The sequence below is a fragment of the Maniola hyperantus genome, chromosome 20, assembly GCF_902806685.2.
Source record: "Maniola hyperantus chromosome 20, iAphHyp1.2, whole genome shotgun sequence".
In the NCBI taxonomy this organism is placed as follows: domain Eukaryota; kingdom Metazoa; phylum Arthropoda; class Insecta; order Lepidoptera; family Nymphalidae; genus Maniola; species Maniola hyperantus.
The window spans coordinates 5,219,290-5,235,532 of NC_048555.1; the positions used below are offsets into that span (position 1 = coordinate 5,219,290).

Consider the following 16,243-nt stretch of genomic DNA (forward strand, 5'->3'; position numbering starts at 1 on the left):
TAAAGTGGGTTCATTCGATATAAAAAAGATTTCTCTTCCCTAATTTCCGGACTGGGTCTTTTTTCTACCATAGTATCGCGGAGTATTGGCAAAATAATAGGACATTACAAAATTCATCTAAAGATATGAGTTAATATCGAGTGGTCCAATGTATATGAATACCATGTTCTGAAATGAGAATCTTTTATTAAGATTGGATAAATAAAACACGTGTAGACTCTACGCGGCCGTGCGGTGAAAACCACAACAGAATTTATAGATCTTCGCAAGAAAGTAGAAAATAAGATAAGAAAGTGAAAATTAGATCTTGAAAAAATAGAAAAAATGTTGATAACATTGACTTATATATTACTATATACTACTGTATGGACAGGGCTATTGGACAAACAAAATGGCACCGACTCAGTGGTGATTTAGCACCAATGCAACCTCAGTGACGGATTTCAAACGGGTCGTTCATTAGTATCTAAGAGGTAGCGCTGATTTATTTGGATCCAAAATCGTGAAAAATTTTCGCTTGACCATATCTTGTCATTTAATATCTATGGTTGATAAAATATATAAAATAGATAGGTACTGGTGTTTTGCAAGTAGGTATAATATTACTGGAAGGAATCGCTTTTAAGAAAAAAATCTATTGCTAAATAAAAATTAAGGCAGGTCGCATTATTTGTCATAATATAATATCTTTCCCTCATAGTAGCAGTAGGTACCTCTTTATTAACTAAAATTTTAAGGTGTGAAAGTATCCATTATCATAAATGCGAAAGTGTGTCTGTCATCTGTTACATTTGCACGGCGAACTTTTGCACAGAGTTACGAGTAGCGTAGCTGGCAATCCTATAAAATCAAAGAGTTCGGCCTATCCTTTTAATTGATTTTGGCGGGTCTGGAGATAGCTTGCATCCCGGAAATGAAATTCTTTCAAAATTTAAGAGCTCTTACGGGATTTTTAAAACCAAAATTCGTGGATATCATCTGACGTGACTTGACTGACTGATCAATCAACGCACAGCTCAAACTATTGGACTGATCGGGCTGAAATTTGGCATGCAGATAGCTATTATGACGTAGACATTCGTCAAGAATTTTTGAAAATAGCCCCCTAATGGGGTAAAATTGGGGTTCGAAATTTGTATAGTCCACGCGGACGAAGTCGCGGGCATAAGCTAGTTACTTATAAGAAAACACTGCTAATTCAATCGAATTACGAGAATGAAAGAGCTGTACTATTCGAGAAGTTTAATCTAATTGAGCTAAGTAGTTCAATAATTCGCTTCAACCACTTGAACCGGAGTTTGCGAATCGACTAGCAGATCAACTCAGTTTACAAACTCCAGTACTGTTCTTGCCTCATAGCTATGCAACAACGAGGCAACACCGTTTTGAGAAGGTAGCATTTACGCCTCTGGCAAGTCTTCATTTTACAATTCCAGATAGTTGGGTTAATAAGTTGATAGTCTAAAACTTGTAAGTATTGCAGAGTTTTCCAAAAATATCACAATATCTCCGATAAACAATTGACAAAACAGTCTTTTTACTTATCGCTATATTTTAAGTAGGGCTTCCCAAATTAGAACTATCACATTTATAATCCTTAGCCTTTCTCATTTAGCTACTAGTATAGTATCTATTAGCCATAGATTGTAAGTCATAATTACTGTTACAATACCTATCAGCTGAACTTAAAATTATTCACACTGGTTGCCATCGATATTTCAAGGACTACGAATAATTGAATTACCTATTTCGCTGACCTATATTATATTTATACTCTGTTGAAAACCAGCGGTATCACTACAAAACCTCTCCAAAACAAATACCTAAGTATACCTAATCGGTTGTTTATGTTACCTTCTATATTTAACGGCCTTACTAGATTTTCCTCTTGCACACATAAACTACGTAATTTTAGGAACTGTGAAAAATTGAATTGTATAGTAAAACCTCCACACTCTGTAATTTAGGCTTTTAGAATAAAGCATGAGAGATGTGTTTAAGATTGAATAGTAGCCATGAATCGCTTAGTGTCAACGTAAATCGCGCGGTGAGCGGCGGATCGGCGCTTTTAGCCCATTCATTTGAGGCTTATTCGTGCGAAATCGGCTTTAGACTGGCCCGTGAAGCGTCATATGTCCTGGCATTTGAATGTGGTTGATTGCGGCCTTTTTATGTGTTAGTAAACGGTTATTTAGATTAAAATATTATACCAACGGGTTATACACAGGAATATAAGCGATGACGGCTTCCTATACGAGAAGGTCGTCGTCCTTGACACACACCTATAACTATACCTAGAGATCCGAGAGAGAGAGAGAGAGAGAGAGAGAGAGAGAGAGAATAAAAAAAATAAAAGATAGAGATAAATTCTTATCCAGAGATACCCCTTAAGAGGGCGCAGTTCGGTACTTTCTTCATACAAACATAGGAGGGTGAGGGTGATAACTAAATTATTCGATATTGTACGCTCAAAAGTGCTCAAAACTAAGTATTATATCGGTTAGTCTTGCCATTATATAGGTTTATGGATATATAAAATATTTTAAAGTTACGAGCCTCGAAATATTCCTATTTTAACACTAAATTTATGACAACTTTGGGCGTAAATAAATAAGATTATGAGTGTGAAAATTCTAAAACAATTTAACATTAGACATAGTTTATTTATTTATTAGTTGAAATATATTTACTTTGCTAACAATATTTAGTATTTTTTTCTCAAAAACACTTTTCGTGCACTCGATTTCGGGGAAAATCAACCTTTCTCATACAATATCAGGTGAAAAGCAAACAGGTTACCCACGTGCGCCGGCAATTTCGGTCGACCGTAAGTACTGCGTCACCTCAAGTAAAGATGGCAGAGATTAGTGGTGGTTCTCTTGTACTCACCAGCATATACAGCCGTAGAGTTATGTTCAGGGTCGTGTGGACAGACCGCTTGGCCCGACTTCTCCTTCTCCATGTGATAGGAGTCTCGCTGCACGCTGTACTCCCTGCAGAAGGGCTTGAAGCTGTTGGTGCCGCAGACCAGCAGCCGCCCTGGAGCGAGGGACACCAGCACGCGAATGTAGTTCTGGCATATCTCCTGCAAAAACAAATATGGACTTTTGAGGATGTAATAAGATTTAGATCGGATGTAGGGAATTTAGGTCTAGTGAACAGTAATAATAATTAAGGATCAGTTAGTATGACTTTATTTGTTTTAGCAAGAATTCTAAAGGCTGCAACAGAAGTAACGGAAGCCCTTAAAGGGCGATTGACTCATGAACATCATCATCATCAATCGATAGCCATCCACTGGTGGACATAAGCCTCCTATAGGCGCTTCCAAACTTCACGGTCTTGCGTAGCCTGAAGTTAGTGGCTCCCTGCGACTCGTTTATTGTCGTCTGTCCACCTAGCGGGGGGTCTTCCAACACTGCGCTTTCCGGTGCGAGGTCACCATTCCAGCACCTTGGGAACCCAATGTCTATCGGCTTGATGTTGATGGCGGTGATGGACTACATGATATTGCGGTTTTAGAGTTAAATCGTTAAAAGAAGTCTGATCGATAAGACTATGAAGTCAATAAGGTCAATAAAGTCAACTGAGGCAATTGAACTTGACTCACGTAGCTATTTATATTTGAACAAAAAATATTTTGGGTAGATAATAAATTGGGTAGGTATTTAGTTTGTATTAGAGAAATAGATAATATGAGCTATCTCTAACATTCTAGAATGCTCTCCATTGTATAGAAGGCTCGATATTCGATTCCATCATCGGACCAATACTATAGATTAGAATAGAATCAATTCAAGATAGAACAGTAATATACCAAAGCCAATATCATCCCAAGTTAAGCAAACTAACAGCCATTGTTCAGTTCCTTCGGTCCGTCGGACCGTCGCAAGCCATCCTAATATCTATTATCTAAATTAATATAGTGTACATGTCTTCATTGTCAGGATTATTGCCTCAGAGGTGTCAAGCCTGACATGATAATCTCCATAAGGCCTTCCATAATTTAATATGTAGAGAACATGCTGGATGCGGTGTGTTATTATTTGACAATATTTCATGGCTGAGACGGGACGTGGAAGAATAATTGTCACAGAATTTAACAAAGGTGTGTTAGTTATTATCTTAAATCCGGTTTTTGTATTAAGCGAATGCCAAAAAGATTTCTTCAATAAAGTATTTGCGTATGTTACAAATAAAATAAGTATTTCTCAGTAATTATTAGAGGGTCTTCCAAAATACGGAAAATACACGTCCTTTGTTAGTTTTAAGTATAATAACCATTTTTAACCGACTTCAAAAAAAGGAGGAGGTTCTCAATTCGTCGGAATTTTTATTTTTTTATTTTTTTTATTTTTTATGTATGTTCCCCGATTACTCGAAGACGCCTGGACCGATTTTGAAAATTCTTTTTTTGTTTGAAAGGGTATACTTCAAAGTTGGTCCCATTTAAATTTGGTGAAGATCTGATGAACATCTTCTAAGATAGATACTGGAACTCCTCAACGGATAAGAGTAAATTGCTCGCGATCAGTGTAATAGCTTAGTAAACAGTAGATTTTTAACCAGTCATATCATAATTCCATGGGGCCACTAAAAATTGTGAAATAAAATTTTTTTACAAAAAAAAAAAACCGACTTCGATACACAAACACTAAAAATTGAAAAATAATTTAATTTATTACCGAATATATTATGTATACAAGAGTAAATATAGTTCCATAATAATATTTTTTGGGGTCGTTGCATACTAGTCTGCTAGCTTTTCACGGCCCATCCGTTTAACCGATTTCAATGAAATTTGGTACAGAGATAGCTTGTAACCCCAGAAAGGACATAGGCTACTTTTGATCCCGGAAAATTAAAGAGTTCCCACGGCATTTTTAAAAACCCAAATTCACGTGGACGAAGTCGCGAGCATCATCTAGTCTAGAATATTTATATACCTACTACTAGAAGAAAATAAGTCATTTTAAGTCAAACATTCTATTCCTTCCAGTAATGTTCAAGTATCAAATGCAATCGATGTGGATATGATTACATTTGCATTCCCATACACCTCTAGACGTTCGTCGGTAATTCCATTCGAACAGTAAGACGCAGTCTGATTGGATCTCGCACTAGACATATTGTATCGAGCTTCAATAGTTCATGCACTTGTAATAAAATCTGTCTATATTAACACCAACTCTTGTTCAAGAAGTGAGACGCAGGATATTTTAGCAACTATCAGTTGAAGTCCATTGATTGCAACCTAGAGGTCCAATCAAGGCGACCATGGTCCAAAGAAGGCAACTTCTAAGAAAATGTTTTTTTGATACATCTCAAAAAATTGCAATTTGTTCTGTTATTAAATCCGTTTGTGAATAATAAAGTTAATTTGAAGTATAACTTGTGAACTAGTTTCATTGTATCTCTCAAAGTTTATTTAATTTTAAGCCGTGAAGTAAAATGGTCCAATCATAGCAACCTTCCCCTATCAAACACGTGAATTTCGCTAAATTCGATTTGTTATTTTTGTCCCTTGAAATTGAAAAGAGTGTATGACAATGAAAGTCACCATTAAATAATAATAATAATAATATTTTATTTAGGTATTCTTCGTATTCTATTGGCAGACTAGGCCATGCGCATGTGGCCATGATTACATTAGCATTGCCGCACAGGCCTCAAGATGTCCGGCTGATAGATAGGTAAGTACTATTGGAGCCTAGCGTGCGGTCTGTTAGACCCCTCTGTAAACACATATTGACCAAAGAGCATCAATGGACTGTACTGCAACTAGAATGAACATAGGAAATGAAATATGTGCCTCTGTTTTAACTGTTAACAGACTTCAACAAAAGGAGTAGGTTCTTAAATACCTACTACAAAACTCCGTTTATCCTTACTGTGAATCCGTCAAAGAACCGATTCCGAACCTTACAATCATCCAATACAATAGCCAGAAATTGAGAAGCGTCGTTTTAAAGGAGGCAAAATTTTGGAGACTTGTGTTGATTTGTACGTGAACCGTGACGTATATCTAGAAATCTGGAGCTTCGCTTTGATTGAAGAAACTACTGAAGTTGATTGCTCAGATTTAAATTGCAGTTGAAACGAGACACGTTTATATTTTATATCGCGATATAATGCTGTCTTCTTTTAACAGTGTTAAACTAAAGTACATGTGTAAAGTTTACTGATGTCAGAGCCATTTATTTTGTTCTTTGGTAAAGATATAGTGCGCTCTATTATAGATCTCAACGTGAGTGTGCAGGTGTCAGTATATCTAGGGCCCTATAGTCCTTTTCTTGAAAGGAAGCGTTTGAAATACGTTAGATATAAGATTTACTGTAAAGGTATCGAAGCAAACGGGAACATAGCATCGTGTATCGGGTTTCACACTCGAGTGTCAGCTGTGTGTAACGCAAGCGTCGGCCGCCATTAAACGCAACCCGCAATTCCCATTACACTGCTAATGCCTACACGTTGCGAAGGATTTATGGACCAAATACACCACGGATATGAGTGGCTACTGTATCTTTACTCTAAAGAGGGATTATATCTGCCTACACGCTTACTCCGATCATACGTACCTACTATACTACTAAGAGACTAATACGCGGTGATATAAACTAGAGTTAAGACGTTGGCCTTATATTCAGGAGGTCGGAGGTTTGATTCCGGGCACTTTTCAGAGTTACGTGTGTTTTAAGAAATTAAATAACACTTGCTTTAACGGTCAAGGAAACCAGCATGCATGGGAGTTATCCATAACGCTCTCAAAGGTGTGTGAAGTCTGTTAATCTGCACTTGGCTAGCGTGGTGAACCAATGCCTAAACTCATCACATTCTGAAAGGAGATCGTTCTCAGTAGTAGGCTTGCGATGGATAGATGATGATAGACATTTTCAACACCAGAGGAACCGCAAATGCGTTGCCGGCATTTCAACAATTTGTTGATCCACCCCTTGAATAACTCCATATTGAAAGCTAGTGAGAACACCAAAGGACTTGGTCTGCATGCAAATCCTAAAGAAGATGTTTTTGTTACTTAACAAAAGAAATAAAATCCCTAAATCAGTTTAGCATCTAAACTCTAGGTCTAGTCGTAGCACGTCTGGCGATTGTCAACTGGTTGCAATTGAGGCATGAATTCCTGAACGAGACACGACCGAGCCAATCTGCTTGCAGATAAACGTGAGACGACGGACAGAGAGAGCATATTAAACCTCTAGGTTTAGGTACCTACAGCAGAAAATAATCAATCTATCTGTAATCTGAAATAAACCATGTACACGCACGAAACGTTTTGCGTCATCATTCCTCATACGCATGGCTAAGGTTTGGAATACTCTTGCACGATCTGTGTTTCCTACCAATTACAACCCGGGTATCTTTAAAACAAGAGTGAATAGGCATCATCTAGGTAAACGCGTCCCGTCTTAGGCCATAATATCATAACTTTCTATTATACAAGTACACTTGAAGAGGTCCGGCTTCATTCCGACATCCGTATTTCCTGCCACGTATAACCTAAATACTTTCAAAGCAAGAGTGAACAGGCAACTTCTAGACAAGCGCACTCCAATCTAGACTTCATCATTTAAACATGATTGTCGTCATGCGCAAGCCTATCACGCAATAAAAAAAAGGTGTGCAAAATGACAGTTATTTTTTGTACCGAAGTACGAAAATTTCTGTGGCTGCTATTGCTTATTGATATAGTGTAGTATATCTATACCTACTTAGACTACGTAATAAGCTCGGAATAGCACGGCCATGGGTAAACTTTAATGAAATTTTGGTATAAAACTCCCAAAGAGCACAGAGAGAAGAGAAAATACCCTTATTAGACCTAACTATAACAAAAGCAATAGGATTCAAATGTAGATAGAAACGAATTTCCGCTCGATTGGTATTTTAATTTGCCGGCATTCGGTAGATGTTCCCAACACGGGCTCGTTTCATATGCAAGTACCGGCCGTATATATCTACCACAGAATTCTAAATAATGTAATAGAATTGGTATCTGCTATTGTATATCGGGATCGAAAGAGTTTTTAGCAACTCACTTATACAAATAATCCATACTTCTATAGTTAATAGTATCAACGCGAAATTATCTATCAGTCTGTTACATTTTACAGCTCAACTACAGTACCGATCTTAACAAAATTTAGCACAGAGGTAGCTCGTATCCTAAAGAGAAAAATTATTTCGGAAAATCAAAGAGTCTACGGGTTTTAAAATCACGCTCGTACAAAAATAATTTGAAAGAATCTCTAGCATAAGAAATCTAGCAGAAGATAACTAGCATGCAAAGCAGCTCGAATTAAATCGTAATGCTATGCAATTTTGATTTTACAATAACGCGCAATGCTACATTAGATACTGCTCAGTAACATCCTCGTTACTTCTATAACTATTCTGAATTCGGTGATACCTACAATATTGGACCCGGCCGAATTCAATTATTTGCCGCAAGGTAACGTCGGTATTGTTTGAGTAAAGTTATTGTTCTATTGTATTAAAATATCTGGCTCGATTACGTTTAACTAGGGGTGTGGAATTTGGGCCAACTAATAGAGCATCGCTTATTCGAGGGTTATGAAGATCCTGTAATAAAGGTGCATTTGCACTGAAGCGGAGTGGAGCAGAGCTGAACGGAGACGCGTAATATCGAGTAATCAGATTCTTCAGAGGAGACGTAATAGAATTGATAATAATTTTATCATCTAACGATAACTTGATGAACCTGTGGAACATGGTCTCCGCTCCACTTCAGTGGGAATGCATTCCAATAATCTGTGAGGATACGAGAGGTAGAGTGAAATCCTTTTAGTCATCTTAACTTGTATGTTAAAACCAGGAAGGCTGGACTAAGATGGGACGCGTTTACCTCATTATCATCATTATCGACTGATTCGATATCGAACATCTACCTGATGACTCGCCTGATGTCATCCGTCTACCTAGTGGGGGATCTTCCAACGCTGCGCTTTCCGGTGCGAGGTTGATATTGCGGCACCTTGGGATCTGTCGGTTTTTCGAACTATGTGCCCTGCCCATTGCCACTTCAGGTTCGCCATCCTATCTAGAGCTATAGTCGGTTACTCTGAAGATTCCTAGAAGAGGCTTATTCACTCTTGTTTTAAAGATATTCCAAATCTTAGCCAATGCGTATGTCCTGAGTAGGTATGCTAAGAATTTAGTCCTTCACTTACTTCATCTTTTCCTTTGACGACGCACATGTCGATGTCAGATTCTGTTGAGTACCAGACAAGTCTTCTCTGCTCGTTCAAGTCTGTCAGACTCAGGTTGTACACAACATTTCTGAAACAAAAATATACACGGTTTAGTAACAAGGTACGGGACATCTTTCGCCACAAACAAGCGTAAGTACCGGGAATTAAAATTCAGACTGTGTCAAATGCTGACACTATGTTGACAAATCTCATCACTAACGTTTAGTTCCGAATACGCTCACATGACGCTCCCTGCTGCTATCAGCGTCAAAATGCCGAAATTCAAGTTGCCAATCGCAAGCCCAGCGTACTTGTATTAGTAAAGTAAAGATCAGTGCTCACCATTGGCTTTCCGAGGCAGCAAGAATACCATGAATTCAGTCAATCGCAACAATTGCGATTCTAGCAATGTAATATTCACAAGTGTCAAGCTCTTAGGGCGTGGCCATGCTACGAGTATGTATAAAACTCCGCGTTACGTGGAAAGTTTGCCGCAAGTTGTTACAATTCATTAAATTTTGAGAGCATGTCTGCGTTGTAACATAATTGCGAAAGTCTCACCCCTTAATTAAGATATTTGGGGACGAAATTTCATAAAGAAATTACCGTGAACTTTGGCAATTATTTCGCTGGATGCCCGGTGCGTCTCACCTACACAATGTTTTAGAGATTTAGCAGACTACGAGAAGAGGTTGAAACAAACAGAACGCGTGAAACTGTACAGTCGCACGGAACGCGCGCGTACAGGTGTAACATAAATTGCAATACAATAAGGAATTATACCTATTGCTTTGTATGAAGCTCATCAAACTGCTCAAACTGCAGCGGGCTACGCAATGTGTATCCTTGTATTATAAGTTATAGGTATAACTAAGACTCTCTTATATTGTCTTATCATTAGTTATAACCACGAAGTAGAAGTATAACTGCCTCGTTTGACACATTTACGTCGCTTCACGCTGATGTATAGTACACGACAGGTCGAGATGGCAATCAGGGTATGAGGCGGTAGGACGCCCCGCATACCTGCACGTCACCCGCGTTCGCCCGCATTTTGTTAGCGCGGTGACTGTGAGGGATGTGTGGGGCTTCCCCACCCGATTGCCTGCTGCATCTACCTGTCGCGTACTATAGATGTTCATCGCTCCGTAACGCTTTGTGTGTGTGTGTGTTGGCTTTACTTAGCTGTGTCTGAATTTAGAATTGATACTAAACTTAATCTTGATTCCCAAAGTTAGAATCGTTGTTTGATGGTTTTATTGCTGTGTATTATGGAGTCAATTTGCAAATTAAATTAATGCTTTCAACAATTTTATGAATACAATTTTCGTAAGTACAGTTGAACAGTTTCAAAGCATTGGGAATATTATTTCTTTTATAATAAAAGTTGGTTTAGATGCTTTTAAGGTATATAGAATTTAATTTACCGAATTTACACGGGTTTGAAAATATTATGAAGGTATGCCATTAGTTATTTTCATGCGGGAAATTAAAAAAGAATTGCGTTGTCTATTTAGGTACTTATAATATGCGACAGATCGAGATGGCAATCAGGGCATGAGGCGGGGGGATGCCCCGCACACCCGCACGTCACCCGCGCTATCCCGTACTGGGTTAGCACGAGGGCTGTGCGGGTATGCGGGGCGTCCCCACCCCGATAGCCATCTCGACCTGTCGTGTATCACTTCCTGTCAGCAGGCTGTTTAAAAGACTTTTACTTATACATAAATAAACACATAAAACATTAAACGTATGTCAACGTGTGATAAATAAGCACTTTATGTGTGTATCTAATAATAAACTATTCCCAGTTAATTATTCAGTGCATGTTTGTGGTTACGGTTTAATCAGAAAAGTTTTTTGAAAGTTGCTGGAAGCACTGTGGTCCCAGGTGGACCATCCGGGCGATACATTTCATTATATATCAAAGCACAACTGCAGTATATTTGATGGGAACTACTTTACTACCAACGGGTCACGTTTTTGTCGCAGAAGAGATATAAATAGCTTAGTAGGTACAATAATAGAGCGTTTGTAACAACAAGAGGCGACGAGGGAAAACATGTAAGTAATATTTTTTGAGAGGACATTATTATTTGAAACTAGCCGCCCTGGCGAACTTCGTTCCGCCTAACAGTCGATTCAAATTTTTCCTTTTCTTGACAGACACGAGAGACAGAACCTGTGTTTAATACTATTATATTATCTTCTGTGCCTATGTTCTGTCTGTAAGGGTTCCTTTTTTCCTTTTTAGGTACGGAATCTAAAAAAGAATGTATTTTGGCTCTGCTTATTTTGCCCCGATCTCGAGGCAGATTGTCATCTCATTGAAATATAGATAGGTAGCTTATTACAATTTTCGTGGGATCTCAATTTTTTGAAATAAAATAGAGCCAATGCCACTCAGGTATAATGCAGCTTTCTACTGGTGAGAGAAATATAAAAATCGGTTCAGTAGTTTCAGGGTTTCCCTCCTACAAATAAACTTCTCTTTATAATATTAATATTAGTATATGTATTACTATAAAGTACCTGTGTCTGCGCACAAAACTGTGTGTTAGTGCACTATAATAATATGTGCTGCATACTTGATTAGTTTTTGTGGAAATCGGCTGTCGTGACCGAAATTAGGTCAGTGTGCTTAGTGTGAGATTTTACTAAGCACACAGGAGAACATTATTATTAGTTTTCATCGTAGCATGGACGTCGTTTATGTGCAGAAGCCTTGCGGCTAGGGTTGCCAGGCGTCCGGACAAAGCCGAACATAGGTAGGCTTTTTGATTGCGTGTCCGGCCAAAATTTATTTTACGGTGTCCGGCTTTTGTTAGGCTTTTTACATTTCGCAAACGAGCGTGGCCGAGCGCAGGCGAGTCGACTGTCCGTCGCTCCCGCAGGCGGCAGTGCAGCCTGGCAACAAAATCTATGACAATAATAAAAAAAGCTTGATTTTACATAAGTATTTTTTGTCGTACCTATTAATACTAAGTAAGACACAAAATCCTCAATAATGTAGGGCGTCCGGCCTTACTACCCAAATGTCCGGCCAAACTGGCTGGTCTGTCCATTGGTGATTAGGTTTGGCCTGGCAACCCTACTTGCGACCAGTGCTTACACAATAAAATGTATAGTACGCGGCAAGCCGAGATGGCAATCAGGGAGGGAACGTCCCGCACACCCGCACAGCCCCCGCGCTAACTCAGTGCGGACACGCGCAGGTGACATGCGGGGGTGCGGGGCGTCCCCCCACCTCATACCCTGATTATCATCTCGACCTGTCGCGGACTATATATTTGGTATGAAGACCATCGCGTAAACTGCTATTGGTATTTGTATATTTTGTGCAATCGTGGTTTTGTGCTAGTTTGGCATTGTGGTTAACATTTACATATCTACTCATGTTGCAGGTTATATTGTATCCGGTAGGGGTACTGAAAATAGTTGTTAAAACATTGTTGCGGATAATTAAGGCTCAATGTTTTCGTTATATTTGTCTGCCTCACAACCTAATGGGAAGTGAATAGTGATAATGTGGTCTAAGATGGAACGTGTTTACCTAGAAACGCATATTCACTCTTGTTTTACAGACACCCGGAATTATTATCAAAAAGCAAAGCAAACGTACGGTGATTTATAATTTTCCGTAACATTAATTCGCCGCAATTGAGAAAGTTCCTTGAGCGATTTAACGAGGAAATTGTGTCTCTATACGCCCAATTTCTTTACAACTTGCCCTGTAGTTACATTCATACACATGGCACATACGAATAATGCATTACCTTACTGAGGGTGTATAAAAGAAATCGAAGTGCCTGTAATTTGGTAAGAATATAGAGGGAGAAATTCGGGGGCTCTCGGACCCTATTCATATTTTATGCGCAAACTGTTTTTTTGTTCCGTTAACGAACTAGGACGAGCCAATTTACCCATACAGACAGTAACTAATAATCCCATTATGAGGAGATCCCGTAAGTGGATTTCGGTAGATCAGCGTCGATCAATTTGAGTCTTTGGTGTATTCTCTCCGGTACGCCTATCATAGTTAGGCATTTCCACATTATACTAGGTAGGTAATCATTGGATTACTAGACAGCTTTTCGCCTGTCGTATTCGGAACTAATACCAGTGATTCAATGTCTAAATTGTGAATTAAAATCAAGACTGTCCTTTACGCTGAAGTCGGTCGCGTACGTCGGTCATGCCTATGTACTATTTGGAGGACGCCTCAGTATAATTGTCAGTCTCGCATCGTAATTTCGTCGTTCTTAGCTTGAAAATTGTAAACATGTATCTACTCGTTTGAAAGAATGTCTTGCTAGGTAGTATTATCAATATTTTATCCGGAAATAATTTCACCAGCATAACGGTATTCTACGAATCTATTTATGTAGAGATCCCCATTATAAATTTCTGAACTAACTTCAAGTAATAAATTATTTATATATTGTTACGGGTCAGAATATAGATTGTTGCCTGAAACAATTTATAAATTATGTAATATTAGGGACCAGCGAGCCTCTTCCAAGATACAGCACAAAGGCGATGTCCTCTATCAATTATGCGCTTCAGTGATTCCCGCCAAAAGCCCGCGGCCATCTTGGGTTGGAATCAGCGCCATCTATTATTCGGACAGTCGTTCATGTTTTTTTGTTGCGAACAATTTGTAGTCAACGTTCTCTGATTGATGGTACAAGTTAAAATGAATTTCATGTCGCCCTTGGGAGTTCTTTGTGATTTTTCTCTTTTTTCCCGAACTTATACCTAGGTATTTTTCTGAATAAAGTTTGTCATGTTTCAGGGACGAAATTGAAATAAATAAGTAGATATAATAATATGAACCGTGTTTTGGTTAATTTTAACCGTTGTCAATATAAATTACGAGCTGCTTGAGAAGATTTATATCTTCTCAAGCAAGGTGTGTATGTGTACCTACAGTAGGTATTTGCGTTCTGTTACACCCTGTATGTATATTACAAGTATAGAACATAAAATTTCACTCCAACGAAGCCGGGAAACAAGAAGTGTTTTAATATTTTTGTTGCCAATAAAATCTCATATTATGTGAAAATACTATGGAAATACGATATCGCACCTGCCAATCAGCTGGTTCCATCAATAAACATGGTTGGCAGGCCCGATGATCGAATCGGGCTGGTAACATCAAACACGTTGCTTTTAAAACGAGATTTACATGTTAAATAGTATTATTGGTTAATTACTGCCGTGTTTGCTTATGTGCCTACATGAACGTACACATATAGTCCGCGACAGGTCGAGATGGCAATCGGGGAGGTAACGCCCCGCATACCCGCAAAGGCCCCGCGCTAACCCGGTACGGACGAGCGCGGTCTCGATTGCCATTTCGACGAGTCGCGTATTATATGTAGGTACACACAGTTACAATTTGACACTTGTTAATGACATAATTAATGGGGATTTTACATATCCCCATTCCCCATATTTACAAAATTAAGTACCTAGATACACAATGAAGAACGACTGTATAGTACGCGACAGGTCAAGATGATAATCGGGGTGTGAGGCGGGGGGACGCCCCGCACATGCGCACGTCACCCGCGCTATCCCGCACCGGGTTTGTGCGGGGGCTGTGCGGGTGTGCGGGGCATCCCCACCCCGATTACCATCTCGACTTGTCGCATACTATACCTACCTCGAAACATAATCAATAGGTACCTTACCTACTATAATAAATGTGAAAGTGTGTTTGTCTGTGTTTTACCTTTTAACGGCCCACCCGTGTAACCGATATTGACGAAATTTGGTACAGAAATAGCTTTCATTTCGGAGAAGGACATGGGCTACCTTTTATCCCGGAAAATCAAAGACTAGGTACCTACGGTCTCAAAGTTCTTATTTGATTTGATTCTATGGGTTTTCTTACAAAATGACACATTTGAATTCCTTTTAATTCCTCATGATGGAAAGAAACACTGCAAGTTAGAGTTTTCTAAACAGGATAGACATCGGCCTTTAGAATGAGATTTCGGTTTTGTAGAGCGTTGTCTCTGTCACTCATACCTAGGTATACGACGTTTTGTCGGTCGCAACGACAATGCTCTACAAAACCGCCATCTTTTTCATTCAGTTGATATACATTATTTTCTGCCGCGTACTGTACGACTATCTTGATAGATATACAAGAAGCATTGGGGAGAGACAATATTGTGGTTGGAAGGGTAAATTAGCGCAGTGGTCGAACAATAAGGCTTTATCTCAACTACGAGAACCCCACTTCGATCTCACGTTTTCATCTGAAAACCGCAAATCTAGGGAAATCTGAAGTCACTGAATATACAATCAGCAATTGGAACTTGAAGCTTTTGCTGCTGCCACAAGAAATCTATACTATTATATAAAGAGGTAATGTCGTTAAGTTTGTTTGTAGGGGGTAATCTTTGGAACTACTGAACCGATTTTAAAAATTCTTGCACCAGTAGAAAGCTACATTTTTCCTGAGTGACATAGGCTATACGGGATCTTTAAAAACCTAAATCTACGCGGGCGAAGCCGCGGGGATCAGCTAGTAATTTATAAAGTGTGTTTGTTTATTGGTTTGTCCTTCAATCACGTCGTAACGGTGTAACGGATTGACGTGATTTTTTGCATGGGTATAGATAAAGACCTGGAGAGTGACGGGCTACTTTATATCCCGGAAAATCAACGAGTTTCCACGGGATTTTAAAAAACCTAAGTCCACGCGAACGAAGTCGCGGGCATCAGCTAGTAAGTCTATAAAGTGACTTACTATACAATATACTCGTATTTACCTTCGACTTTTAAAAATTGAGGAATAGCTAACACCTTTATTAATATAATATTAATCCACTAAGATAATATACTCGTACCTATTCTAAACGGTCATATGCACTATTTAAGGCGAGTCACCGAGGCGGGCAGCGCGGCGTTGAAGTAAACCGCTTGGCAACGTTCAAATTCTGTGTTTCAAACGTTAAATTTGAATTTAATATATCATAGAAGTCCTGCTGAAAACCAAA

General features: G+C 38.9%; 1 protein-coding gene across 2 annotated transcripts in view; it reads right to left on the reverse strand.

Moving 5' to 3' along the window:
* The window catches only part of Sema1a (semaphorin 1a), a 474,106-nt gene that overhangs the window by 19,100 nt on the left and 438,763 nt on the right, over positions 1-16,243 (reverse strand). For both annotated transcript variants that reach the window (XM_034979239.2, XM_034979238.2), the window contains exons 4-5: positions 9,210-9,318; positions 2,890-3,085 (exon numbers count right to left, since the gene is read on the reverse strand). In XM_034979239.2, coding sequence (XP_034835130.1) covers positions 2,890-3,085; positions 9,210-9,318 — 305 coding nt within the window. The remainder of the gene's footprint in view (positions 1-2,889; positions 3,086-9,209; positions 9,319-16,243) is intronic.